Raw genomic sequence first — 27,754 nt, forward strand, 5'->3', positions numbered from 1 at the left:
TTATGCTGAGGGCGGAGAAAAGGCTTCCTCTGCATCACTCTCACATACAGCATCTCCTTGTGTAAAGTGCGCCGAATGGTTGAAAGATGCACAGTGACTCCATCTGCTGCAAGATGATGTTGTAGGTCTTTGGTGTTGGTTGACTCTGACTGTTCCCCACCATTCATCGCTTCCGTCTATCTGAGATTTTTCTTGGTCTGCCACTTCGAGCCTTAACTCGAACTGAGCCTGTGGTCTTCCATTTTCTCAATGTGTTCCTAACTGTGGAAACAGACAGCTTAATTCTCTGAGACAGCTTTCTGTATCCTTCCCCTGAACCATGATCGTGAACAATCTTTGTCTTCAGGTCATTTGAGAGTTGTTTTGAGACCCCCATGTTGCTATTCTTCAGAGAAAATTAAAAGAGGAGGGAAACTTACAATTGACCCCCCTAGATACTCTTTCTCATTATTGGATTCACCTGTGTATGTAGGTCAGGGGTCACTGAGCTTACCAAGCCAATTTGAGTTCCAATAATTAGTTCTAAAGGTTTTGGAATCAACAAAATGACAACAGTGCCCAAATTTATGCACCTGCCTGATTTTGTTTAAACAATTATTGCACATTTTCTGTAAATCCAATAAACTTCATTTCACATCTCAAATATCGCTGTGTGTGCCTCCTATATGATATATTTAACTGACATTTTTTTATTGTAACAACCAACGAGTTATACAGGAAAACTATTAAGAAGGTTGCCCAAACGTTTGCATCCCACTGTATGTACAGCTGCATCCTACTAACATTACCAACAAAGCTCAGCTGTAATTCCAAAGCAAATTGTATTCAATAAGGGGTTGCAAAAAAATGCATAAATGTTTTGATACCTGATTGTAATCTGCTGCTAGATCCGGAACGACTACAAGAACACAGAAAACAGAATACCTATTTATGTAATACCTTATTTATGTAAGCCAAATTTCATTTTGGTTTACATAAATAATGCTATAGTTTAAAATGCCATGTGTTTTTGTTCAAGTTAAACTTGTATTTACCTAACTGTAAGACCTCAGGGATGTACTTACATGTACTGTAAAGGCAGTTATACACACTTTGGCTTTCTTTGCATTAGGTGGCTTGACAAAATCATGAAAGTTAGTCAGATATAAGGGCTATCACAATGATGGTTCTCAACTTTCTTTGTAAACCCAGACTTTCTGCTTCAGACTCTGAGCATGTTCATATAAATGAACTCTTCTTCCTCACAAAATGATCCCTATAAGCGCTCTGTACTCCAGTCAAAGATGGTATTAAATGACGTCGAGAGAACAGTGATAAAAAAATTAATTAAAACAAAACTATATAGAAAATAAAATACAACAGAAAAATGCTACAGTATTTCACCTGGCAATGCTCTTTATTTGTAACCTGACAGCTGTCATTAGGATTCCTTCTTTGAGAATGATCAATATAAGAAATTTTGTAGCTAATCATGAACTATTGCCATGAAGCTATTTTTCTCTAATATAGCTAAGTTAGACTCTGGTGGAGAGAGGAAAACTTAAAAACTGATAAAGGTGGTTGGCTTCAATGTCAATGTAACTTTTTGTCAATTACTTACATTCTTGCTTACTAAACCTGACACCCTTTTGCCTTGTAAGTAATTCATGATTCTAGTATAGTTACTGAGCTTTAAGCGCTAAATAAAAAAAATAAAAAAATAGAAATAGCAGCATTTAAATTAAAATGTAAAATGTAGTCTATCAAGGAAAAGCACGCTTTAAAATAGAAACTATTTAAAAAAGTCATTACATGGGTAATACAAATATTATAGATTACTTAATTGCATTTATTTAGTTAGTTACTGATTAACAGACTGATTTAATCAGACTATCAGTTTTGCATACTGAGAGCGATTTCGCCTTTGACGCAGGGTGCGTGCGCGTTCACGCAGCCCTTCCTGCTTCCGTAGTGCTGCCGCCAGAAGGAAGGCTTATAGAAAATGGCGAGCCTGTGTAAAAGGCAGCAATGCACAATCGACAGATACAGCATTCGGAAGGAACTTGACTCGTGGCCACACAAACTCATTCAATGTGTAGGTAAGGATAATGCTTGTTGCACGGCACACAATTGCACGGCTTGAATTTCACTTCTGTTTGACCTTTATCGGTGTAAATAACCATCTATTACCGCACTCACTCGGGGCTTCTCCCAGCGACTTTTTGTCCTCAACTGTTTCCTTCACACGGCAGCCAGCAGGACTCGTTAGTTAAATGTCGCAGTTTGCGACAATGTTGCATTACTTGTTGGGTCCAATTGGTGTTTTTATCGTCCATAATGCGTCGACTGCAGACTTTAGGTATGTAGTGGCGTTACGTTAGTTTGTTTAAAGGGCGCCTTGCTTAAAGGGAGTGTCTCTGTGTGTCGGCCAAAAGCAGTCGTTTTCTAAAATACGTCTTCCCGTTGTTGTTGATACTGTATGTTGGATGGGGGAGGGCGACATATACCCTTGAGGTGATGTTTTCAGTCAACATTTAGCCTACTTGCTTCTCAAATTGCTACTCGAGGATTCGCATTAGTGAATGGAGGAAGTGGCGGAGACCCCAATGCAGAATCTGTTTCCCTTTTCGACGATATAAACTTCTCCAACATTTGACGTTAAAACAGGTAATTACAAAAGCAGTTGTTGGCTCTAGGTTTCGCGTCCATTGCATTGTGTGTATCGTCCCGGGGTGGAGGGTGGGACCCCTGATTTTTCCGTCCAGTAGTGAACATGGTAAACATTATACCCCTTTAAGATAAACATGGAAGCATAGCACCTTAATTCAGTTAGGAGTTGAGACAACCACGGCTTAGTTGAAGTATATAAACTATGCACATGAGTTCAGCTACATATCCTCACTAGTCTGTGTGCAGTGTGTTACCTGTCACTAATATCCTGCAGCCAAACACGGTGTTTGTGCTCAAACAAACAAGAAAACAATCACACACAAAATATTTCACAAACTCACTTAGCCTGGGATTTCACCCTGATCCTTGTCATACAGGTACATTTAAACTTTACATTTAAACTGTAGGGGTGCTGAATGAGCCATTTTAAACCTCTCTATCAGGTTTCATGGCTTTATACTTGCTAGGTTTTTTTGTAATGCACACAAAACAGATAAACGCTACATTCTTAGTGATAAAATAGCCTGTAAGAACAGACGCAACTTGAAAAGCTGCACAAGGCATGTGCCTAGCACGGTGCAAATACATCCAGAGTAGATCAACCAAACAAAATGCTTCAGTTTCTGTACAAATGACAAATGATTGGTGTGCACAGGGGTTAACTGTGGTGTCCGGTTCTAAAGTCCTCTGTGGGCAGTATGAAGTTACCTGGTTCCTCCTTTTCTACATCACCATCTAATTATTGTTTCCCACACATAATGATAGGTGGCCGGTGTTTTTATTAGTAGTTTTACACTGTTTGACCGAGTGGCTTGAAGTAAAAGAAGGAGACTCCATTTGAGTCCATTTAAATCCATGTGACTCGGTAACATAGCAACAGCCAGTGTGGACATTTCACTGTCACAGATTGATCAGATGAGAATCACTGAGTTGCTCAGTGAACCCGGTTGTTATCGTCAAATCAACATGTATTTTTTTTTTCTTACTTCATGTAAGGACACATTAGAAATGTTTTACGCATATTCTGACAAGAATACAGCACGGGCTGTTTTTGGCTGGATAGAACTATACTATAACTCATACTTAGATATTACTGTAGGTTGTGAGCTCCCTTTTTGGCACAATTGTAAACAGATTTGAAAACAAAGACTTGACATAGAATACACAGACTATTTTAAATCTCAGGACCCTACTTCTCATGTTCTCAAAATGTCACATTAAATTAATTTCTTGTTATGTGGCTGCTATGTATAGATCATGCTGAGACGTATAATGACTAAGCAACCCATGCACAGTAGTGTGTGTGTGCATAAAAGCTAATGTTTTAAGTTTTCCTGTTATTTAGGAATTCTAGAGTTTGGATTGTCATATATTCTCTGCTGTTGGCTTATTTAGCAGTTGGTTAAATTCTGATTACATTATTAGGAAGAGAAGAAAAGCTATTATCACAGACCAGCAAAACCTGTAAAGGTTTAGCTGTTTTAGGCATATGATGCTGTCTGTTTTAAATGCTAAACCTTAACATGAACTATTGGTTATAACACTAAAATGTATAATATGTGGAATGAATAAACTTATTCCAGCTGCAGTGCTAGGTGAGCGCCGTTTTAGTCATTGCTAAGAAATTGGAGAGAGAATAGTAGCTTTCTGACTAGCTGCAAAGCCAGGACTGTTTGGTTATTCAGTCCCTCCTTTATGATTGACAAATGTCCCTTGTGTTTAGGCTATAAGTAAAGCTGCAAGTGCATGACAACAGCATCAGTCTGCTAGCTGTAGAATGGCATATTCTGTCCAAGACAACAAGGACATACTTTTGTTTGACTTTTTGGTGGAGAGAGCTGCACGCCACCACCCTGCTGTTGCTGAAATGGACATTTTGTCTTTGTGTATTTAATGTGAGGACTAAAACTGCAGGGCAGAGACAAGCACAATTGTCCCATAGAACAGCGGCAACAATTGTCAGTATGTTTGCCTATATATGTGTTCATGGGTCCATCAGCCTCCAGATGCAAACTGTGTGGCTGAAAATGCGTGTTCTGTCTGGATTTGGAGAAAATTGGACTTCAACCACACCAGCTAACATTCAAAAATGCCTGGAATGTTAGTTATTCATGTTTGCCTTTGACACTTGGGTGAGTGGGATGAAAGATTTGCTCAAACAAATAACAAACAAATCAATATTGACATCAGGCATATTGTCTTGTTTATAGTGCAACTTGGGTATGGCCTGTTTTCTGCTCTAGCATGCCCACTCTGTTGGCCTAAATCTTCCTAATTTGCAAAAAGAACTGGCTGATTTTTCGTAGCATTTTGCAAGACATGACCAACAGCCTCTGTGACTGCCTTTTGAGTGTGGGCTTGCCTGTGTGCTCGGGCATTTGTGCATCTCATATTTGTTATTCAAAGTCATGCTTTGTGCAGCATTACACCATTTGAATGTCAGTTTGCATCATATCATATTAAGTATTCATAGTATTTTTTTTTTCTTTCCCTTGCTGTAGTTGTCCAAAGCTGCCAACTCATTGCCTGATCCAGCTACAGCATATTGCTTGTTATGAACAAAATCCATAGTGGCCAAGTCAGGTTTCAAACGCTGCTTTTACTCATGCCCTTGTAACTTTTAAGCTTATCTGTTGACCTACAGCGAGCTGCTTTTTTTGTGGGTTGCAAAGTGAGGGTAAATGACTTTGATTCTGATGCATGCATCAGATTGAGCATTGCTCAATCATCCAGGTAAGTAAATCCCCCCAAAAGTTGATTCTGTTCATCTGGACGTAGCGTTTTCAGTGGGAGAAATGTTTCGTCTCTCATCCAAGTGACTTCTTCAGTCTCCACTGACTGCAGGTTTCCCCAGTCTTATAAACAGCACATTTGCATAATGACTGAAACTAGCACCACTGAAGGAACAATGGGCTGTGAGGTCAGTTCCTTCATCATAAATAATTATAATGAGGGAACTGACCTCCCAGCGCAAATACTGTTTATAAGATTGGGGAAACCTGCAGTCAGCTGATACTGAAGAAGTCACTTGGGTGAGTGACGAAAAGTTTCTCCCACTGAAAACGCTACGTCCAGATGAACAGAATCATATTTTGGTGACATTGATTTTGTTAGATTAAAAGCTCGGCCTCTGTGTAGTGGGCAGACTTGGGTTTCAGATCATCATATGCAAAATTATGTTCTCATGAGCATCAATCTGAGGATTCTTGTAATCTCAAAATATGAGTTGTTCAAAGATGAAAGATTGACAGTCAGTTGTTGATCATGTAGTATTCCCAAACTTTTTCTGTTAGTAAAACTGATGTTTCCCACTTAAAATATAAATTCCAACTAAAAAAATGTCATCTTCATCAACTGTATTACTGATAAATGCACTGGTAGTAGACATGTTACAGATAACGTCTTGCAGCTATAATAGCAGGCCTAATAGCGGTTACACCAAAGAAAATCAAGGAACAGCACATTATTTCTATGAAATGATAATAGCTGAAGCATTTATCAGTAATGCAGCTGATTAAGTTTAAGTCACGAAGGATAGATAAGACTTTTAGTATTATCCCAATAATTCTGCTGAAGTGTGGTCTGCATGAACTCATCAAATAGCAAGTGCTTCATTATATCGTGATAGGCTGTTTTCTGCAGACCAATTAGCTGCATATGGAGGTTTTCAACTGCATCAGTGCTTAGTGCGTCACGTTTAAAGATTGCAGTTGTTTGTTCTCCCAGAGATATTAGGTCACTGCAGTGTACACAATAAAGGGCATTTGTTTCCTGATAGTATTTCATTCATGTTACCTGCATGGGCTGTTCTTGTTAGATAGAGGAAGTTGTTTTTAACATGATCACCTACTGATTAGTTTCTTGAATTTTCCTTATCATACAATTGGGGATGTAGTGAAATGTGTGGGGCCTGAATGATTATGTCTCTTGGAAAGTGAATCAGTAGTCTGAGGTTGTGGCCAAAAATGATGGCTTTTGCAAGGTTTATGTTGGCTTCATAACAATTTGAACCTCTTCTATGAGTTTGGAGACACCCCTTCTGAGATAATGTGTAGAACATCTTGAGTTGGGATTTCCTTTAAAGAAGCACTCTAAATAGAATTAAACTGATTTTGAGGCTCTAACACATTTTTTGTAGCTAACTGGAAGCAATGGTTCTGTACTGTTGTACAGTGTCGCGTAATCGATCAAAATACAGTATTTCTTGAAAGATTAAAATTGAAACATCTTTAACCAGCAGCTCACATGAGATATGTTAGTATTGTAAGATTAACTTGAACTATACAACATTAGGGTTATTATACAAAACAAGATTTCACTACAAATACACAGTTTAGTTACGTATGGAGCCTCGTTCTGTGTGTAGTAGCTTCCTGCTGTCACTTTCCCTTTGCCTTATAGTACAGAGGGGTTTAGGCAGCAGTGGTTTGTGCTTAATGCACTCGCATATGCTTAATGCTCTCATAATGCACTTGTGTTTGGGTCACATGTTTATAATAAGCTAGAATTTTTGAGTATTAAGTGACTCATAGATTTGCGTCAGGTTAATGTATATTACATTACTGAATTAACTACATTGTTATGAGCATGCGTGGTGTTGTGCACTTACAGTGTGGTGCAAAAATAACAAGGGGTTTGCTCACTGCTTTTGTGCATAGGCCCCTTAAAGGAAATTGCCTGAGGTATGCAGGAAGGACTCCTCTTTTCTTTTTTCTTTTCTTTTTTTCAAATCATGCATCAGTAAAGTACACCGCAGGTTAAAGTTAGGATTTAGTAGGGTTAAGTTGATCCTAAATCTGTGGGATTTCTTTTTCTAAATGCTTTGGGAAGGACATGGTGTCACACACTCCAAATCTTTTGGTCCCTGATTGGCTACAGATGTAGGTCAGAAGAAGGCTAAAGCAGATTGAACAGAGTTGCTGCTCACCGTCAGCCTGCATAAGCTCCACGAAAATACCTACAGAGTTTCATGGTAAACCTCTGTGGGTAATATTGGCTAGGTGAAATATCTTTTTTTTGTTTCTGTGGGTTTCCTGCATGGAAAGTCTTTGAAAGCCAATCACTTACAGAGGTGCCCCATTGTAAATGGAAGGTTTTTCAGGTGCATATGCATAATCATAGCTCAGGTTAAAGATTCTTGCTTTATTTAAAAAAAAATCTGAAATACACTTCACTGCAATTAAAAAAAGAAATGTCTTAATAATGATTCCCAGTTATTGGAGTAATGTGGGAACAGCTGCGTTGAACTGAACGTCTTAATAAAGCTCATTAAACCACTCCATAAAGCATGGTTGCAATTTACAGCTTTGTTTTTACACATTAATACATCAGCTATTTAACATCTATTTAATGTGCATTATAATGGTAATAGTTACACCGTTTTAATTTCTTAGTGCAATTTTCTTTTATTCTATTTTCAATGTCTTTAATGTTAGAGTCAAGAAACCAAAGTCTTATTTTATTCTAAAAATTGCTGTTCTCATTTCATTTTTCATTGCAGCATATCTAATCAATTAAGTGGTGCCTTCACTCAGCTAGTTATTTGAGGCAAGCTGCAGTATGTATTTACAGTAATAAAAAAAGGGGGGGGGAGAGACAGAAGATTGCACAAATAAATAGGGCTTGGCTGTCTGGTGTTATTGCATTGGTGGATGTCCCTTCAGATGGGAAATGCACATGCAGCAAATCCTTCACATTAATGCAAACTAGTTAAGTGCAGGTTACGATAAAGTTTCTGGGGTTTTTTTGTTTCGTTTTTTTTGCATGTTGGTAAGTTTAACTGTGGCTACACAAGACATTGGCTTGTTGGTGTTTTCCTGCTGCTTATTAGGCATTTTAACTGGAGCCAATTTTTTTTAAATGTTTACAAGCTCATTTATTTTTTAGGGCTTGCATGACAATTCTGCACTCTCATCAATATTTTATCCCTGCTCTTCTCACGTTGCCTTGCCGGTCCCAAAATGGTTTGGTTTTAAAGAAGCTTGCGGGTGGGTGTGTTTTCACCAGCTACTGTACTGGTTTGCTTTGCTACTATAACACTATAATATTGCCCCAAAGTCATAGTTTAGAGTGTGACACATTTTTAAATGCTCTAAACGGTATTCCTAAAAAGTAGTTTGATGTCATTATGCTGCACTGTCAAACGAAAGTGGATGACCTACTTTTCTCCTCGTGCCTCTGAAATATTTCAGAAATACGATTGGATAGCTTCAGCTGAAGTCCTGTGCACTAACCCAGAAACAGAATCATGCTGCAGCTATAGGCAACGCTTTGCTTCACTACTTCATCCTCCCCTCTCTTTATGTTTGGCTCTGCTGAAAAGTGGGTGGGTTATTTGCAGGGAAGCAGTGTAAGGCATTTTAACAGATGACAGCTTTTATTCAATTCACTGTGAGATTTGGAAGAGAGTGGATGGTAAGGGCTGATAATTTTATCACCAATTTCTCTGCTCATGTGTGAAGATGAAGTGTTAGTATGCTTTTGCTATGATGTGTTGTCAGATCAGTTTAATCAATTTGGCTGATTTAACTTGATTGATGCTCATTTCATGCAGGCACAATAATTTTTAGGCTTTCAGTGGTACCGATTTATGTTTTTGTGGCCATGTGTTATGTGATGTATGTTTTTGTCACAGTGGTTTGAGTCAGTACTTTTGGCCTTAAAGTGGCTGGCACATTTGGAATGGTGCACTCTCATTCAAAATCCAGTTCAGCTGACAGATGTTCTGTGTGACCTCTTTAGTGGTTGATTTAACGCATGTAGTGGTTTTGGATTGGTTAATCTGACCCTGCAGCAGTAAGAAGACATTTCATATTGTGTTGGTGCTCTCTTATGATTTATGTAGCATAACACATTAGATCTCAGAAACGGTCTTTGCAACATACATAGCTGTATCCCACCGAGTCCCTGAACTGTAAACAGTCATTTAGAGGACTGTGAAGATTAGTTTTTGTTTGAATTCATCATCTCCATCAATCTATAGGGTACTTTGACAGAATTACTTAGCAATCTTGTTACTGGCTGTTTCTTTTTGATGTTAACACCATACAGTCATTCTCAACTCTGTAGGTGCCTTAGTTGCTTGGCAACAGGATGGAGGGCTAGTATTTACTGATGAAGTAAAAACCTGCAAGGCAAGAGGATGTGTGTTAGAAGAGAGTAAAACGGAGCAGTTGTCAAGTTGAAAAAGAAAAGAGAAGCAAAATCAAGGCATTTATTATTCGGCAGAAACATAACATCTCATTAGGACACACTTCATTTGTTAATTTGATTTATCCATTGTATTCATATGTGAAATTTTGCTTGCTGAGTGCCAGTAAACTACTTTCACATAAAATAACATCAGTCAATGGCAGTTGCTAATATTTGTCTATTTTATCGCAATATAGTTTTCTTTTTTTAAATTTCGTTTTTAATTTTTGACACAAACAGAGACTGACAAAAAATCCAAACAAAGAAAAAAACAACAAAATCACAATTGTATCAGCATTAGCTACAAATAAAATCAACATTGGCTCGTAAATTAATTAAATGGGTTCAAACTTTATCATTATTATTATGTTATTATTATTGTTGTTGTTGATGTTGTTATTATTTTTAGGTAAACTTACCTTTTTGCATCGTTTTAAGACTCATTTTGAACTTCCTATGTTTTTGACTTTAGCACAAACACTTTACTGTGAGTGAAGTTGTACACACGTCATGTTATTACTGCTGATAACAAATATATTTATTGAACTTCATGTGTTTCTTCAGGTTTTGAGAGCATTCTCGAAGGTCTTTTTGGTTCAGCGCTGGTAGAGGACCTGAAATCATTTAAGGGTAAGTGTCTTTATTGACCACAATCATGCAAGTGTATGAACAACAGTTTTGTGGTTTCAGTGTAATCTGTTGTCTTCTTATTATGACAGTGCTACTGCATTGTACCATCTGGTACACATTCACTAAAAACGAGACACTGTCACTGCCTGCAGGGGGAAAAAAATGGCTTATGTCTTTACAAAGTATGTGTTTTGGATGGGATGTAGCCAGTGTAAAAGTCTCCAGTGCCCTACAAAGTATGTGTTTTGGATGGGATGTAGCCAGTGTAAAAGTCTCCAGTGCCCTACAGTGTATGACGTTAGTGAGACAATAATAAGCATTATTTGGGTTGTGTAGTGAGTAGACATTGTGCAGTAGCAGTTGCTGCTTAAAATTCAACTGAACTGATTAAATGAGTTCCTGATTTTTGTCAGTCTCTCTAAAGCAAATCAGCACATATTCATGATGGCCCACTACTTCATTTTATTCATGCGGTTCTGTTTAGAGCTTTGTTTTTGGGTTGTGCACAAATGAATGTGAGATTTAAACATGAAAATGGAACATTGTAGGTTTGAAAAGAACTATTTCTAATGAAGCACTTTACTCATGGATAAAGAAAATGATAACTGAATGTTGATAATAATACCGACAGGCAAAACAGAATGCTATATATTTTATATGTACCGGTAGGTATTTAAGTTACTTTTGTTTAAAATTAGATCGCATTGGTAGAGCAGAACCCAAATACTGTATTATTTGTTTTTCCCACTGGGTATGTATTCGTTTTTTGATAGGTTCAGATAATAGTTTTTTTTGGATTGTATTTAATACACATATGTAAGCTCAACCGTAGCATCTGACACTTTTTTATTTGCAAATTTAATTTCCCTTTTTGGCATTGTTCTTTCTTTGAAAAAGAAAAAAAAAACCAACAACGTCATGGCATTACTTTCCTGCCACAGTCACTCCCCTGTTTTCATCTACTTAGTTGAGTAGGAGAGACGAACACCAGTGGCAGTTGTGACTGAGCTGTTTGCACATGCCCAGTTTTTTGTAGTTTGTTACCCAACCTGTGACTGTACATTGTTGCATGTTGTCCCTCCTTGCACTTGCTATTTAGCTTTAAATCAAACCCTCTGAGGTTTTGTTGTCTTTTGTTGTCTTTAACCTGTGTGTATAATTTAGAGTTTTTTTAGTATATTTTTTTGTTAAATTATGGTTGTGATTATGGTTGCTAATCTTAAGACTCCAAACCAGTGTTATTCGCTGCAGATATTTATATAAAAAAAATGGAGGGTGGGGGGGATTTTAAACAAATATTGTCCAATGTTGACTTGGTAAGATTATATTGCTTAGTTGGTTAGAAAAGTGAAAGAACCATGATTTTTGTCATGTTGTGTTGATTGTCATTGTTTTTTTTTATTGATATTTTTTTCCTGCAGACTTTGAGCCTGTAGCAGTGTCTGATTGGTCATTTGATGAAAACTGTCCCTTTTGCTGTCTGAGAAGAGACAAAGTCAAAGTAAGAGTTCTGTTTTCTTTCTTTCTTCCTTTTACGTTTTGATTTCCAGATTTTCATAGTTCGGAAACCTAAACGCAGACTTAAATCTGTTGCCTTTATTCTTTCAAACGCTGGCTTAGATGATGGATAAACGTTAGTAGTCTGCTATGGCTTGTTTAGTTTTAGTCACATCTGTAATCCATCATGTTTCCCTACAGTTGTTGGGCTAATTAATTTGATGTAAACGCTCATCTGAAGGATAGAAATGTCTTTATACGAATCCTGTTGAATGCCTGAAGGTCACCAATTTAACAGTTTTCCAATTTGACAGGAACACTTAATTGACTTAAACAACAAGGGGCTGGAAGATACATCGAAACCTCTACTGGGTAAAGATCAAATCACAATCAGCAGACTAGAGAAACAGGCTGAGGAATTTCTCAATGCAGTCCTCTGCAGAAAAGGTGAGTCTCAGAGGTTTAGTTCTGAGTGGGTAAATCAGTGTTTTTCATTGTTATTACACCAAAAGCATAACACAGGGAACCTGCCTGTAAACACAGTGGTGCACGTTATCCATCCCTTAATAGGCTTTTCTGTGAATGTGTGTGTGTGTTCACTCACACTGCTTCTGCTCTTAGTTTATAACGTCTGTTTTTTTAAAATCATTATTTTATTTTATTTTATTTTATTTATTTTTATTTTTTTATTTCAAGGCTATAAATAAGAGTTTTTTCCTTACTGTTACAGTATCCTTAGAACATAGTTTGGATGTTTGTTGCATGTTCATTAACCATGACTGATGACTTATTAAAGGAATGCTGACTGAAAAGTATTTATCTCTGTTTTTCTTCCTAGATGTGCCAAATTTCTCAGACCCACAAATTCCAGTAGTGGCTCGAGAGATTCTTCAGAAAATGATCAGACAGTTTGCTGCTGAATATACCTCAAAAACCAGCTCCCCTCAGGTCAGTTGCTCAGATTCCCAGCCTCACTCTGACCAAAGCCTGTCGACCCCACCTTTGCTCTCAGGAGTTCCTCCTGCTACAAGCCCTGCTGCCACACTGACTGGGCCAGCACACAACCAGAACCCCGTCCTAAGCAAGCTTCTAATGGCTGATCAGGATGCACCTCTGGACCTCACCATCAAGAAGCCCGTGGCTGAGCCCAGTGAGCAAGGTAGTGTGAAACACATCTACCACAGAGTAGTTTATTAAGTACTGAGCTGGTGCACTGGCTGGATTGTGGTCAGAACTTAACATTGAATCTACATTTCTTTTCTTTCCATTTTTAAAATTAGATGGAGTTCTTGATTTATCTATCAAAAAGAAAAGCTATAGCAGCAGCCTGCCTGCCAATAGTCCCTGTCTTTCTCCGGCCACAACCATGCTGAAGGGGTAAGAACAGTTTCTTTCTCTCTTTTCTGCGGTACTAAGACGGGTTCCTTTTATCAGCAGCAGTTTGTTACGTAGTGAGTAAATGCGGTTTAGAAGTAATTTACTAGCTTGACTTTTCTTGGTTTTCTTTAATTAATTTCTGGCAAGATACAGGCAGGCCTTATGGTAAATGTAGTTTACTACATGACTCGAAGCATTGCTGATATTCTTGCGTCTATATACAGCGATAAACCACTGTAGCAGATTGCATAATGCGTAAACCCACATGAAACTGTTTTGGTTTTTTTTTTTTTTGTTTATTTGTGTTTTTCAGAATAAAAGATAATGCGGACTGAATGTTATAGGTTATACTAAACAGTATTTATAGGGGAAAGTCCCACTGATGAACTAAAGAAGAATTTCAGGGACTTAATTCTTTCTGTCAAGTAAAATGAGAATGATTGATCAGTAATTTAAATATTTAATAATTATCTATGGCATTGCCCAAGCACCTATAACATGAGTTGTTTTAATATTGTACATGAACTTGATACATATTCTTGGATGTGGCTTACTCTATCTTCCATTTAAGATGTACAAATTGTGAAACTCCAAATCAAAGGACCCCACCCCCGCTCTTTTTGTTTTGTTTTTGCACCCCAGCAGTGTCAGGCTGTGGAAACTGCTGAGAGCTCTGCAACTGATTTCTTTTTTTGGGGGGTGGGGAACAATATAACTTGATTAATTGAATAATTAAGAATAATAATTTGCAGTTGTTTTGTTTTTTGCAACCTAGAGCTTGAGTTTGATAGATTGCAAGAACCCTTTGCTGGCTTACTCTTTTATTGCTGTGCTTGTTCAGTGGTAACGTCACGCATAAACTGTCAAGAGTTTTTGGTGCATTAGTTACTTTGTATGTCATAGATCTTGCGCCCTGCATCTACATCTACATCTACATCAGACTCCCTTACTGCAGTTACAAATAGTCCATTCTCCTGGGCAAGCTTTTTGAGCCACAGAAATGCCAAGTCTTCAGTGTATTTTACTAAATGCATCTTCTTTGTTTTTTATTTTCATTGTTTCTTTGCCCTTTCTTTTTTCTTTTTTCCCTTATGTTTTATGAAAAAATAAAAAAACAACAGCTATTACATCAAGCATATTTAAAAAAAAAAAAAAAAAAGTTTAACTTGAGTCTTTTTGGGGTTTTGTTTTTTGTTTTTTGTTTTTGTTTTTCAAAAGCCATACACACATTCACAAAGTTGTTCGAGTGATGTTACCAAAGCAAGGTCATATAATAAAGGAGTGGCCAACATCCTCCCCTCCCCACCCCATCCTCCCTTAGTAAAGAGAAAAGGGCACTGTGCAAGCTCTGCTTACACCCAATTTCCTTCCATCCAATCAGGCGATCCTTGAGAGCGGACGGGCATGTCGGGCTGTTTATGAGGAGCCTACAGGATGGGAGGAGGAGGGAGAATTTCGGCCACTCCACCTGTTATAAGCCTTCTTCGTCTCTTGCATACTCACTGCGCATCAAAGAGGAACCCGATCTGGAAAGCGACCCAGAGTCACCCCTCAGCCATAACCAAAGCTGCAGCCCCAATGACGTTTTCAGAAATGCTTCCGGTTCCTGGAATTCCAAAACTCATTTGGGAGCCCTGCTGAAGCTCAAAACCAGAAATGAAGCTAGTGAGCACCTTAAAGATATACCAAGGTTGTTGGAAGCTGCTGGACTTTTGACAAAGTCACTTGCCTGTGAGAAAGGAAACCTCCAGCAGGCCTGCAGAGACCAAAGCCTTTCTCTGTCTCATTCACCGTCCTTTGACCTAAAGATTCCCCAGGTCCGAGTTTTGGCTACAGGAATAGATTCGTCATGGGACTCCGTGTCCACTGACTATTCAGGTTCACTTTATGAGAATGGCCTGGGTAAGAAGCTTTGTTCCATTCTACCCAGGCAGATCCAGAAAACCACCACCAGCAGCAACAGAGGTTTAAATAGCTCAGGTTCGGAGAAGGAATACTGGAGTTTTACCTCTGACTGCCAAGCTTTGGGGGGGAACTATCCAATGGATTCAGAGTCAGACCTAAGTAACAAGCAGCCTAGGAAGAAACGAGGGCGATATCGACAGTACAACACAGACCTGCTAGAAGAGGCCATTGTGGTGGTGATGGGTGGGAAAATGAGTGTTTCTAAAGCACAATCGATTTATGGCATCCCGCACAGCACCCTGGAATACAAAGTTAAAGAACGTCTGGGGACCTTAAAAAATCCTCCGAAAAAGAAAATGAAGCTGATAAGCCAGGTGGAAGAACCCAGCGTTTCACTGTCCCCCAAACAAAAGGATCTCCAAAATTCCCAGCACAGTCTTTATGACAAAAAAGAGAGTGCTTCTGAAGAGAATGGGACTGATTTTCGTGACGGCAGCCTCTTATCAAACGAGTGACGCATCCATAACATACTAACTGCGGTGTCCTTTTTAATCATTGTGTTTGCCAGACCGTGGCAATACCCGTCTTTATTGCATCTCTAATAGTTCTATTTATTATTAACTTATTTAATTTTTATCACTAAATTTAGCACTTATTACATTAAAAATGTTTGCATAGGGCGTAAACACACAAGTGTCTCCCAGTAGTGTATGTTGTGGCTTGGAGGGCATGCTTTTTATTTTAGAATTATTGAAATACAATAGCATGCTGGTAATTAAGTTTTAGTTATTGATTCAAATTAAGCTTTAAAAATTCACTCCTTGCTCTGTTCTTTACAGAGCCAAACTGAAGCTTGTACAAGGATGTGGCGCCCCATAGTGTTCTCTCTTAATATTGGTCATGTTCAAATGAAATAGTTCCAAGTATGCAGAGCCTGTAGTTTGGGTGAAAACATATGAAGTAAATTAATGCATGGAATGACTAAAAGTCTCAAAGTTTACAGATATCGTTGGAAACAGACAGCGGGAAGTATGGCCGCATACTAACCTATTATTTATATAAATGTATAAGATATGGAATATAGCATAATGTCATTCTGGACTTTATCTGCCTTTTAAAACATCCTAATTTCGCTCATCCTCACAAGCACAGTGGTTTTTTTCCACTACTTCTACTTAGTTCTGTACATTTTACTCTGCCATATGGTTGGCAATAGTTTCCATTGCCTTCTACACACTCAGATTATGTTTAAAATAATGCATTACTACACACACATCTAGACAAACAGTTATACCTCAGCTACATACCTCAGCTAAATCATTGCTGAAGAAATCACCTGTAATAGAAAAGGATTGAATACCCAAATAAGCCTTTTTAATGGTAACATTCAGGATGTCATACTGATGAGTGTGTGTCCTTCTCTCGTCTTAACAACCTTATTTTCAGTAATCTGTAGTATTTCAGTGCTAGTGTAAGCCTGCAGAGCATTACATTTCTATGTGATTTTTTTTTTTCAATGTTTTGGGGGGTTTTTTGGTTGGTTTTTTCCTCTTTCTTCAAACTTCAGGTATTCTATCGTGAGATGTGATACAAACCTTTCTGCTATCTTTTGTCATAAAAATACTGCATACCTATAATATACACATACACCCATGAGAGATAATAAAATAATATTTTTTTCTGTCATTCTATAGTGAGGATCGTAACTGTAACTTGTTAACAGTTGTAAACAATCCAGATTGGCTAATGTGGTTACAACCATGCCTCAGTCCATGCTTACCCTGTTTTCAAGTTGCCATGGCAAAAATTCAATGAAAAAATACATTGATTGGCTGTATTCATTAATTGAATGTAAAATGGTAGGTTAGGCTTTTTTTCTTGTTACCGTTATGGCTTCTGTGAATAGATTGTGCATTTGCACATGAGTGCACACATACTGGGATGTGTGGGTTTTTTTTTTTTTTTTCCCCAATTGATTAGATGATAGTGTACCAAAAATGTGTTTATATTTGGACAACAACAAAACTACAACCACCAGCAATTTTCCTTTCTTGAAACTGACTATGTAGGGTAGCGGGTTGACAGTAGAAGCAGCTGTTAGCTGCTTCACTAAAATTCACGATGATGCCATTTCATTAAAAATAACAAATACTTAAAGTGCTGTTACCATGCGGAAAGGGCTGCATTTAAAAACCTCTACAGAATGCCTTTTTCATGTTGCTATTTTCATTGAATTTTTGCCTGGTTTTTGACCCAGCCTTGCCCATTAGTTTGATCAGGACACCTCCTTGTGCATTATTGATTACAGCTCAGGATGCTAAACATTATGGGCTCATGACCCATTATTTCTGTCAGGTTTCCATACAGGTCTAGCAAGGTTTGGTAATGAGTCTTTGTTTGTTTTTTGTTTTTAAAGATTTACTGGGTTTTAATCATATTTGCTGTCATATTACAGAAACTTACACTACACAGATGTAGTTCAGGGCCTTGCACATTTGTATTTATACCACTGTAACAACTCTACTGTAACTATAATTATAATATAGTAATCCTCTGTTTATTCTCCACCTTTAGCTATTATTTAATAAGTGTTTTTATGGTTCAAGGATATTAACCCCAGATTTAAAAAACAAACATGTAATACATCTGAATCGCTTACCATGGTTTACAACATAATACCCAGTAGTTGCTTCAATTACAGATGTACATATACAACTAAATCTAATCACTGATTTGATTTCAGTAATAAAATTATTTTTGCACTGACAATCCTCAGGCATTGCTGAAATATAAAACTTTATTGTCTAATGCATTTAAGTTGATATACTAAAGTCATAAAAGCGCTTTTGGGTTTATTGATCATTTATTGATTGCTCCTTACATTCTGTTGTAGCAAATCCAGTGGTTGACTACCTCATCTGGAAAGCCGATATCACCACTATCACTGTTCTCAAAGCTGTTTTATGTAGCAATCTCATGCACACAACACTATACTGTACATTTCTTTGTGTAAAGGCAAATGATTTAAAGCAGAGTGGTAATCATATTGATATAAGTATAAAAGTTAAACTATATATAAATATTTCTGTCTATACTTTTTTTTGGGTATGGAACAGTTTAGGGAACTTATTCTGGTCGTGACATGATACATTTCCTCTGCATTGAAGGAACTATGTTGCTAAAATGGGTTAGAACCTACTTCTTCTTAGATACCTTCCAAATTTTATTATATTGTCGATTTAGTATTTATTAAGCTTTTTTTTTTTAATTAAAATGTAACGTTAACACTTAAATTGAGAATGTAAACAGCTTTAATTAAACTCAATGCTTCTTAAAATAATAATAAGCCTGTGTGTATATATCTTAAAAGGTTTATCTAACTGTTATAAGAGATAGCTGCGGAGCAAGACTGTACTAATTTATTATGGGCAAAGTTTTGCATGTGAGGACTGAAGTCGCTCTACAAGCTTAAATGTTGAGACTCTTCAGCTGATTGCGGAGTATCCTTATCCATACAAATATGTACAGATCTTGTACATTTTATGTCACTTTAATAGCATATAAATGAATGGCACTGGGTGTATTTTTGCATGATTGGACTAAATCATATTTGTCATTTGGGGATTTTGTTCTGTATGGTGAAGTTTATCTTTTGGGGTTGTTTTATTGAATACAAACAATGGGGTGTTGGTGTGTTTAATGTCAAGTAATCACTGTAAGAAGTAGATTCTCTTTGAGCCTAAAATATTTCTTGACCAGTTAAAAATCTGGTCAGTGGTTAAGGATGTTATAAATGCCCTTGTATAGCAGATCGTAATTTTGAGATTATTTATCCTCCTATTGTATACAGTGTGTAAACTTTGTGAATGAGTTTACTCATCCACAATTTTCTGCTTGTGAAATATTGTGAGCTGGTATGTAATTTGGTTTGCTTGTGCTTGTTAGATTGACTACTTGAAGAAAAAGTACTTGGTTTTGTAGCAATGATCAGAGAAACAGAGTGGAAAAACCCTCAGGGATGAAACTCTCACCAGTAGTTATTCAGGTACTCCACTTTACTGCTTAGGCTTTGCAGGGAGGGATGTGAAGTTGACGAGCTTAGCAAAAAAATCATCAGGTTCTAGTTGGTTATTTTTATTTAATCTCTAAAATGTATTTTTAAAGCTCTAAAATTTACTTTTGAGATATTTGACATGCTGTACAAATAGCTTCATGGTTAGAGCCAAAAATCCTGCAGTACAGCTTTCCATCTTTGACTACTACACTACACAATGAATATCAGGGATTCAAGAATAAGCCCAGAAACGTCCTAATAGTCTTTCTGCTTGCTGAACATTCATTACAGCCTTCACACCCTCATTTTAGAGAGTATACAATAAACTTTTGTGATATAAAGCTGAAATTCATTAAAAAAAACAAAGTCACCATTATGTTGTCTTGCTCATGCTTGTAGTGCAGTTTACTGCTAGTATATAATAACCGGTTTGATCCATGAAATTTCACTTTGTTCCTTTTTATGTAGCTTCTAACACAGAGGACAGGCATAGCAAACCTGATTTGTTATGCAGCCTTAGCTTGCTGTGGCAATAGTTGTTCCAACTTGAACAAAAGACATGAAAAATTCATGTTTGTGATGTCAAAATGAAAAAATGTTGTCCAGTGTTGCTTGGCAATGTAGTATTAGCTAAAGTTGTGTGTAAATATGATTTATAGTTTATTTTCAGACAAAATATAATTTAGCACAACTTCATTTATTTCTGACTTGTTGATCTTTTACTTGGCAGAATCTGCTGCTCCCACAAAACTGTTGGTCTTTTTTTGTTGCTCAGCATAGCTTTGTAGCATATCACCTCATGAATGCAGAATGCAATGTTTTCTTGTTTAAAGACCCAAAGTGCAGCTTCTGAAAGATCTTTTTTTTTTTTGTTAAGCAAAGAAAACAACTTTTCATAGTCGCAGATATATTTTTGGCATAATGTTATGATTTAAAGGCTCTTAATGTAGTAAGGTATCGGGATTTTGTAATAGATCTATTACATAAATGTAACTTAGAAATAAAGAGCGATACTCGTTTGGCACAATTATTAATTTTTTGATTTGCATTGGCATAAATAAAATTTTGGTATTAGAGTAACGTGTTTTTTTTTAATATCTTTAGTTATGTTTGATTTTTCTTTCATTGGTTTGTTTTATATTGTGAAAGGTAACTTGAGCATTTGTCATTTAAAACAAAACAAAACTTGACATATAAACTTGACAAGTCTGATATATTTGATTTTTGCCCCTAATGTAGTTGGTATTATAACTAATATGTTTTCGACATGGTTTAACCAAATGGGCTACCATTACTTAATGTCTTGTGCATGTATGATTTTTTTTTCTTAATGTAAAATATAAAAAACTAAAAAAATAATGGCTGTAATTGGTCAAGTTCACTGGACAAATGATTTGCTTCTAAACAGTATCACTTATTCTTCTAATAAATAAATATGAATAAAAAAAATATAAACGTGTATATTATTTCACACAAACATAAATCTGCTTCCAGGTTTTTTTAACTACTAAAGATGAAAACTCACTTATCTGCAGAGCTCGTATCAGTCAAAAAAATGAACCAGTGTTGTCTAAGATTGATGGAGAATTTAATGTTTCCTTCTTCTTTTCCTCCCAGTGAGTCTCCAGACCGCCATCTCGCAAAGGCTAAAGACCTGCAGTCCACCTCCACTCTGGAACAGTTCATGGCCAAGCTCTGCCCCCACCATCAGAGACAGATAGTAGATGCCATAGGTTTTCTACAGACGGAGATCAAAGCACTTGCATCCTCCAGTACACATAAAGCCTCTAACTGTACCTCTGGTGTCAAGGGAACTTCTTGTTCCACTGCAAAATCCAGTGCAGTGACTCCTGAGAAGTCACACCCCGAGATAAGATTTCCCAGTGAAGTCACTTCCAAGCCAGAAGTCCCAGGCAGTTGTGCAATGAAAAATGTTCCAGAAAATGCTGTGCCGCTGAAATCGTCTATAACCCCTAGCACTGTTTCGGATCTTCGCAGCCCTGGGTCAGGGAGTAACCAGGCTTTGGTGACCCCCATTGCTCATCCAGTAGATGCAGAGAACCGTCATGGTGATCATGCACCTCTTAAGATCAAAATTATGACCTCTAATGATGCTGCTGGTAAGAAGCTGTGTGTGCTCAGTCCCACTGTTTCTACTCACTCTGACACTTTGGAGGAGAGACAGAACTCTGATTCATCCACCAGAACAGAGACTCAGACTGCCAGACTGAGCTCTTCTGTAAAAAGACATAATCAGGGTAGCCACACACATGAAGCTAGGCAGAGGGTAACTATTGGACACCCCAAAGATACACCAGCAAAACTGTTTCCCGTCAACAGTTCTTCAGACTCTGTGCGGACGGCCAGGAAGACCATCAGGTCGTCCTCTGATCATTGGACCAAGGACTCTCCATCTAAAGGAATAGTTGACCCTGATCTTGGCCACTGTGACATTGTTTTTATTGACAAATCAATTACAGAGTGTGTTAAGGAGCCGCGGCACAGCATGGTACCACGTCGAAATGCCAGAAAAAGCACCAGAGGACATTTGTGGTTGGGGCCAGATGAAATCTGGGAGTTAAAAACTGTTCGTACTTTGGCTGGAAAGGGTAACTGTCCTAATCCAATGCCAAAGCTCACACCATTGGTCACTCCAAAGCAAATACTTTCAAAGCCTGAAGGTGTGCCACCTGTGGATATGCCTTTTGTTGGATCATGCACGGAGAAAATAAATCAACAAATGCCTACACAGGAGACAGATGATAGTGTGATACCAGGCACAGAGGATATCATAGAGGTAGCAGCCAGTAGAGTAGATATTATAGTTGAAACTAGTCAGACAGATCAGTGTCAGAACAAGGGACAGTCTAGTCCTTCATCTCCATTAAGGACCCCAACAGAGAGCCAAGAAACCGTTAAAGACACAGAAGTAGAACAGGATGCAGTTGCAGATGTAGGGATGACTACAGGAAGTGATGAAAGTGTTGATCACGCTACAAATGAAGCAATAAAAGAAACTGACCCAGAGCCTCAAGAGGAAATGCATGAAAGTACAGAGGAAACAGTGGCAGAAACAGCCCTTGAGCCATTAGAGAAAAATACCATAGAAGAACCAGAGTCCCAGATTTCATCAGATGAACTGCACAGTAGTGAACCCGTTCCCCAGCAGAATAGCATCACATTGAATAAAGTTGACGAAGGTAAAAAGGAAATAATGCCAGATGAGCAACCTCAGGAACTTCAGCTAGAGACACGAATACACAATGAGAACTGCGAAGGGACAGATAGCGCTAATACCACAGTTTCAGTAGAGGAGATGATGACGAAAGAGACAGAAATCGAAACACCTGAAGTAGTTGAAAGTGTTACGCCTTTAGAGATAGAAAATGATAATGATAGTGACTATGATGTATCCTCAAAGTCACTTGACACACTCTTGAAGGAGTTGCCACCTTGGCGTAGGAAAAAAGGTAGCAAACCTCCAGTATCAAAGCTGCTGAAGCAGACAGAAGTGGTGATAGTGGGTCATGTTAATGGAAGACCCGTATCTGCCTCTGACAGGAAATTGCGTCGTAGACCAGGTAACGCCACATCACCTTGTAAAGCTGCAGCAAAATCGAGTCAGAATACATCCAACAATAGTTTTGAGGCAACTATTGTCTCTACCGCTAATGAAAAGAATATGAAGAAGCCGTTACCTGACACACGCATACCTAAAGACTCAATTGAGACTGCTGTCATTGAGCAGGTGACAGAACCCCCCCCTGACACACAGTCAAGCCCAAATTCAAAGCCTAAACAAATCCAGAAACAAAAGAAAGTCCTAAAAGATGATCAGCCTACCGATGATCCTCAAAACCCTGAGCCCAAACGTCAGCTTAGATCTGCAAACCAGAAGCCACCTGAAACTCCAGTATCGAATTCTATTTCAAATCCTGCCACTCCCATTTCATCTCCAGAAGCACCCCCTGAGCAGCTTCTTTCCCTCCCTCTTCCTTGTCCACTTGCTGTTCCTGCATCTCCTCTAAACGAGTCCTGTGATCCTCCAACCTCTGAACTGTCTCAACCAAACACAGTAACTGAAACTGTGGAATTAAACACTGAAAATACTGAACCAGTAGAAACTCCATCTGAAGAAATGGAGACGAATGTTGAAGAGCAAAGACTGCAGGCCAGACAGAAACTAAGATCTGCCAAGGTTGTAGCAGATGACAGTAAGAAAGTGCAACTTAGCGGTGAGGTATCAAGTCCCGTAAAGGCCGAATTGCAAACACAGATTATGCCATTAAGAAGTAAACGGGTTCTTCAAAAGAACACAGAAGCAAGCAATGTTGCCGTGCAGCCAAATGTAGCAGCTTTAGAAGACGGGTCAGTAGAAGATAATGATTCATCTGTAACAGAAAGAAGAATGCCATTAAGGAGTGATGAGACCAGTAAGGGTGAAATAGCCTTGCAGTCTGTTACTCAGTTGCCACAAGTGGACAACAAAAAATTAGCACTAAGATCACAAAGACTGATCCCTGTCCCCTCTACTAGTGCTTATATTGTAGCCCCAAGACAAAACGATGTAGCTTCTCCTGTCAGAATAATGCCAGAAAGAATAACTAAAGCTCAGGTGAGGTCCCCCTCTGGGTCTGTTGCATCCGTGTCCCACAGTTCACACGGCCCTATCATTGCTCCTAGGCATGAGCCCCCAAAACAAACGACTAACAAATTCTTTGAGACTTTGACTGCAGAAGAAAGCCAACAGCTAATTACAAATCTGAATATTAAATATGATAAAATGCAAAAAGGTTGGGTGCAAATGGATAAGGAGGGTCAGCCAGCAGCAAAATACAAAAACAAAGCAGACCGGCAGGCAGCTATATGGAAAAGTAAGCGCAGGGCACGAAAACCAAAATCTGCAGAGCATCAGAAATACTCGCCAGTCCAAATGCTTTTTATGAAAGGTTTTAATCTCTCCAACATTTGTCGCTGGTTCCTTGAATCAACGGAAACAAAATCTCTTGTCATCGTGAAGAAGGTGACCACACGTCTTCCGTCAGAAAGTCAGCTGTGCTTCCACAACTCGTCAAGTGCGGCAGGGACGTCTCAGGGTGTATTTCCAAGCGTACAGGCAGAGCGCTTAAAGAAGCATTTGAAAAAGTTTGCCATTGCCTCTCCTGTAAAGAGCAACCCCAGGAGTCAGAAGCTGATTGCTAGAGCACTGGAGCAAGAAGCAAATGCAGTCAAAGGGAAAGAGAGAGGAGATCTCTCCAGTAGTTCTCAGAATTTGACAAAGTACTCCTCTGCCAAAGCTTCTGCTCAGATAAGTGAATCCCAGAAATCCTCTGGAAAATCAAAGAATCCAGCTAGCGCAAGGATCCTGAGGAAATATTCTAATATTAGAGAGAAGATGCAGGTTCAGCAAACTACTAGTAGACTGAAAAAGGCATCCAAAATATTAAAAACCAGCAAGATTAAAAGACTTGCCACCACAAAGTCGTCCTCCAAGTCAAATCTGAAGCAGTCTCTTAAGGCACAAAAATCCGCATTACCTGTCAGCAAACGAATGAAAGAGTCATCGGCGAAAATGGAGAGGCGAAAAATATTGGCTAACAAAAAATCAAAGCAAACTGTAAAATATAAAGCTGTGAGGGCTCAGAGCAGTGGTAGAGCTTCAAGAGATACAAGTAAAAAGGAGTTGCCTAAGAGATGTTCTCAGAGACTTGGGTCTCCTAAAATAGCCGAACATAACCCTGTCGACACACCTAAAGGCAAAGCGGACAACAAAAGGCACACTGAAGCAAGTTCTGCAAAAATCCAGTCGAAGGAGTCGTCACAGAGTACACCTACTGAGATCAAAGATGCAGAGAATGCTGCTGAAACCCCACAGCAGAGCACGGATGTCAAGGTGCCAACCTCACCTGACCAGGTGCTAACAAGATCCCAGAGAAAAATGGAGGCTGCTCTCCCTCCGAGCGGGAGCCCCAGTCATGTTTCAAAGAGGGCCACGAAGTCCTCGACAACACAGCATGCATCTCCCAGATCAGTTAGGAAAACTGATGAACCTACACTGACGAGAAGCGGAGCTTTAAAGTCTCCGGTAAAAAGAAGTCCACGCAGTGCAACAAAACTGGCAACCAAGAGGGCTCTGAAGCTTGCAGACACCCCAGCGAAGCGCACAAGGACATCACTCTCAAAATAAGATTGAGACAGAGAGATCATCTTTATTTAGAAGATTTGCCTCTTTATTATCTTTTATCTGGAATATACTCCGAAGGACCAAACCCAGTCTATTTTGTGTACTCACCAAACTCTTCAGAGAATACCTTTTGCAGTAGGTAAATGTGAAGAAGAAACACATTTGGAAATTTGTTTATCAGTCAGTGTGAAAATGCAAATGTGACGTATTGTTCAGATTTCTGTTTGTTTTTAGGACTGAACACCAGTCCAGCGTGATGTCTGGCAGTTGTAGCCGTTTGGCTTCATGTTTCAGCGCTCTTGACACGGCTGGAGATGACAACAGCCTAACAAATGTTTTCAGAGTTAGGAGAACAAGCATCAAACTGGGATGCATAAGAATTTGTTCACAGTCCTTTTGTTCCCTTTTTTTTCCCCTTTGCTGTTTTTGTATATAATTATCGTTTTAGATGATAGCATGCACTGCGTTTAAGCTTCCTATGTAAGTTGGCAGTTTGTATCTCCAGCCTGTGTTCAAATCACAACAGCGTGAATATGTGACTGCTGTGACCAGGTGCCTTATTTATGAAGTGTAATGTAATAGAATGTGTTGCTAAATGTGAAATCTCCTGTCCTCTGCTTATAACAGCTTTCAGTTCCCAGAGAGGCAGTCAGCATTAATTTGCTACACACAGTGTGTGCAAACTGTTTCCGTTCCGCACAGTATGTGCCTCACACTTCATCTGCAAATTCTCACGTTGATTTAGGCGTTCAGATTTTCGTACTCATCTTCCACCTGAGATTTATTTTGTGCCCATTTTCCCACAGCATTAACATAAAATTATTCTTATTATAGTTGTATTAGATGTTGAGATCTGAATTGTTAAGAGACATGCGTGTTATATATGTGTCATGACAAAAGTTTGTAGCTTTTTTTTTTTTTTTTAATGTTTTTTGAGGTTTCGTCACTATGTACCTCCACGGTCACTTTTGACAATTGCACCCAGTGTTACCTGCACATTCTGGTGACTTTTGAGTATTTTACCTGCGTCTGCATGTGGTTATTCTTGTTAATGCTTAGACCGTTTCACAATGCAGCCATGAAACCTCCCATTAATATTTATGCCCCTAAATCCCGTTTGAGAGTTAACTAAAAGCTGTAAACTATGGGAGATGGTTTGGGAATTCTAGCTTATTCGTCAAAATTCCTCCAAACAAAGGCCTGAACAGTTTGTGTATTTATTGGTAAGTATGTATGAAACGGTAACGGACCGTTGCATTAATCGTGTTTCGCAAGCTGGATCTAAAATATTTGGGGTTGCTTTAGTCCCTTTCTGAGTTGTGCATCCAGGTGTTTGGCAGTTTTACTTTTTATGGTCTCTTTTTTTCCATTTCTTTGTTTTATTTTCACTGACAGTTAGATGTTCTCATAATGTGACGTTTGTTTACTTCCGTCATAGTAACTTACATTAGTGTATTGTCAAAGGAAAAAATACCATTTTAGCACAGTTTTATTATTATAATAATGATTATGATCATTTTCTTTAAGAGGATAAATCATCTGTAAATGCAAAACAGGTCTACCATGTTTTTATTGTTATTTAAGAACTCCATTTAGGCTAATGGATTTAGCAAATGTAAAACAGCCCACCAAATACCAGACTTGAACATGTTTATTCTTTACAGTTGCTATTTAAAGATTTTCATTTTGTATATTAGAAAGAAATACCTGCTTTATTTGTGGTAATCCCAAGAATGATACATCTTTATGTTAAGAACTTTGTATTTTTGCTGGAGTTGATATAAAGATGTTTGAATTTTATGCATGTTGTTTTTTTGTTGTACCAGTGTTGCTTTATTACAGCCTCAACGGAGGTGCTCACACAAGTACATGAAAGTGAAATGAATTTCGGGGCTGGGGGGGCACTGAACTGTGTATTATCAGTATTTTAAAAATATTCACAAATCATCACACAGTCAGCATCCTGAATATTCACGTGAACTTGACAGTATGGTTATGGTTAGTGTAGTTAACTAAACTAAATACAATTATTTTAGTAAAGTAAAATAACAACTTGAAAGCCACTGAAACAAAAATAGCAATTATTCAAAAGCTGTGAGAAAATCTGAAATACAGTTGTGGCACTTTAGGACCTTGGATGCTTCCCCCTGATGGTAAATTTTTCAACTTTGTAGTTAACACAGTATTGATGGCATTTTACATAAATGGGACCTGCCATACGGCCAAAGGGCAATAGCCCCAATGCCCACAGGAAGCTCCCACTGTGC

The 27,754-nt window shown here is 38.3% G+C and overlaps 2 protein-coding genes across 3 annotated transcripts; both read left to right on the forward strand.

Moving 5' to 3' along the window:
- Positions 1-1,981: 1,981 nt before the first annotated feature.
- LOC146619994 (uncharacterized) lies at positions 1,982-27,011 on the forward strand. Of its 2 annotated transcripts, none has more exons than XM_085369917.1 (7): positions 1,982-2,078; positions 10,405-10,470; positions 11,892-11,971; positions 12,282-12,414; positions 12,806-13,126; positions 13,248-13,344; positions 20,921-27,011. In XM_085369917.1, the coding sequence occupies exons 1-7, from the start codon at positions 1,982-1,984 to the stop codon at positions 25,488-25,490; spliced, it is 5,364 nt and encodes a 1,787-aa protein (XP_085226043.1). In that variant the 3' UTR covers positions 25,491-27,011. The 2 variants fall into 2 exon arrangements, with proteins under 2 accessions (XP_085226043.1, XP_085226044.1); XM_085369918.1 differs by having other exon boundaries at positions 2,061-2,074.
- On the forward strand, positions 14,410-15,798 carry LOC146619995 (ligand-dependent corepressor-like). Its single transcript, XM_085369919.1, has one exon. It carries the CDS (start codon positions 14,763-14,765, stop codon positions 15,762-15,764), a length of 1,002 nt encoding a protein of 333 aa, XP_085226045.1. The 5' UTR covers positions 14,410-14,762; the 3' UTR covers positions 15,765-15,798.
- Positions 27,012-27,754: the final 743 nt, after the last annotated feature.

This window comes from Diplotaxodon limnothrissa, linkage group LG13, assembly GCF_057381915.1.
Source record: "Diplotaxodon limnothrissa isolate DT_005_m linkage group LG13, D_limnothrissa_male_GT1.1, whole genome shotgun sequence".
Taxonomy (NCBI): domain Eukaryota; kingdom Metazoa; phylum Chordata; class Actinopteri; order Cichliformes; family Cichlidae; genus Diplotaxodon; species Diplotaxodon limnothrissa.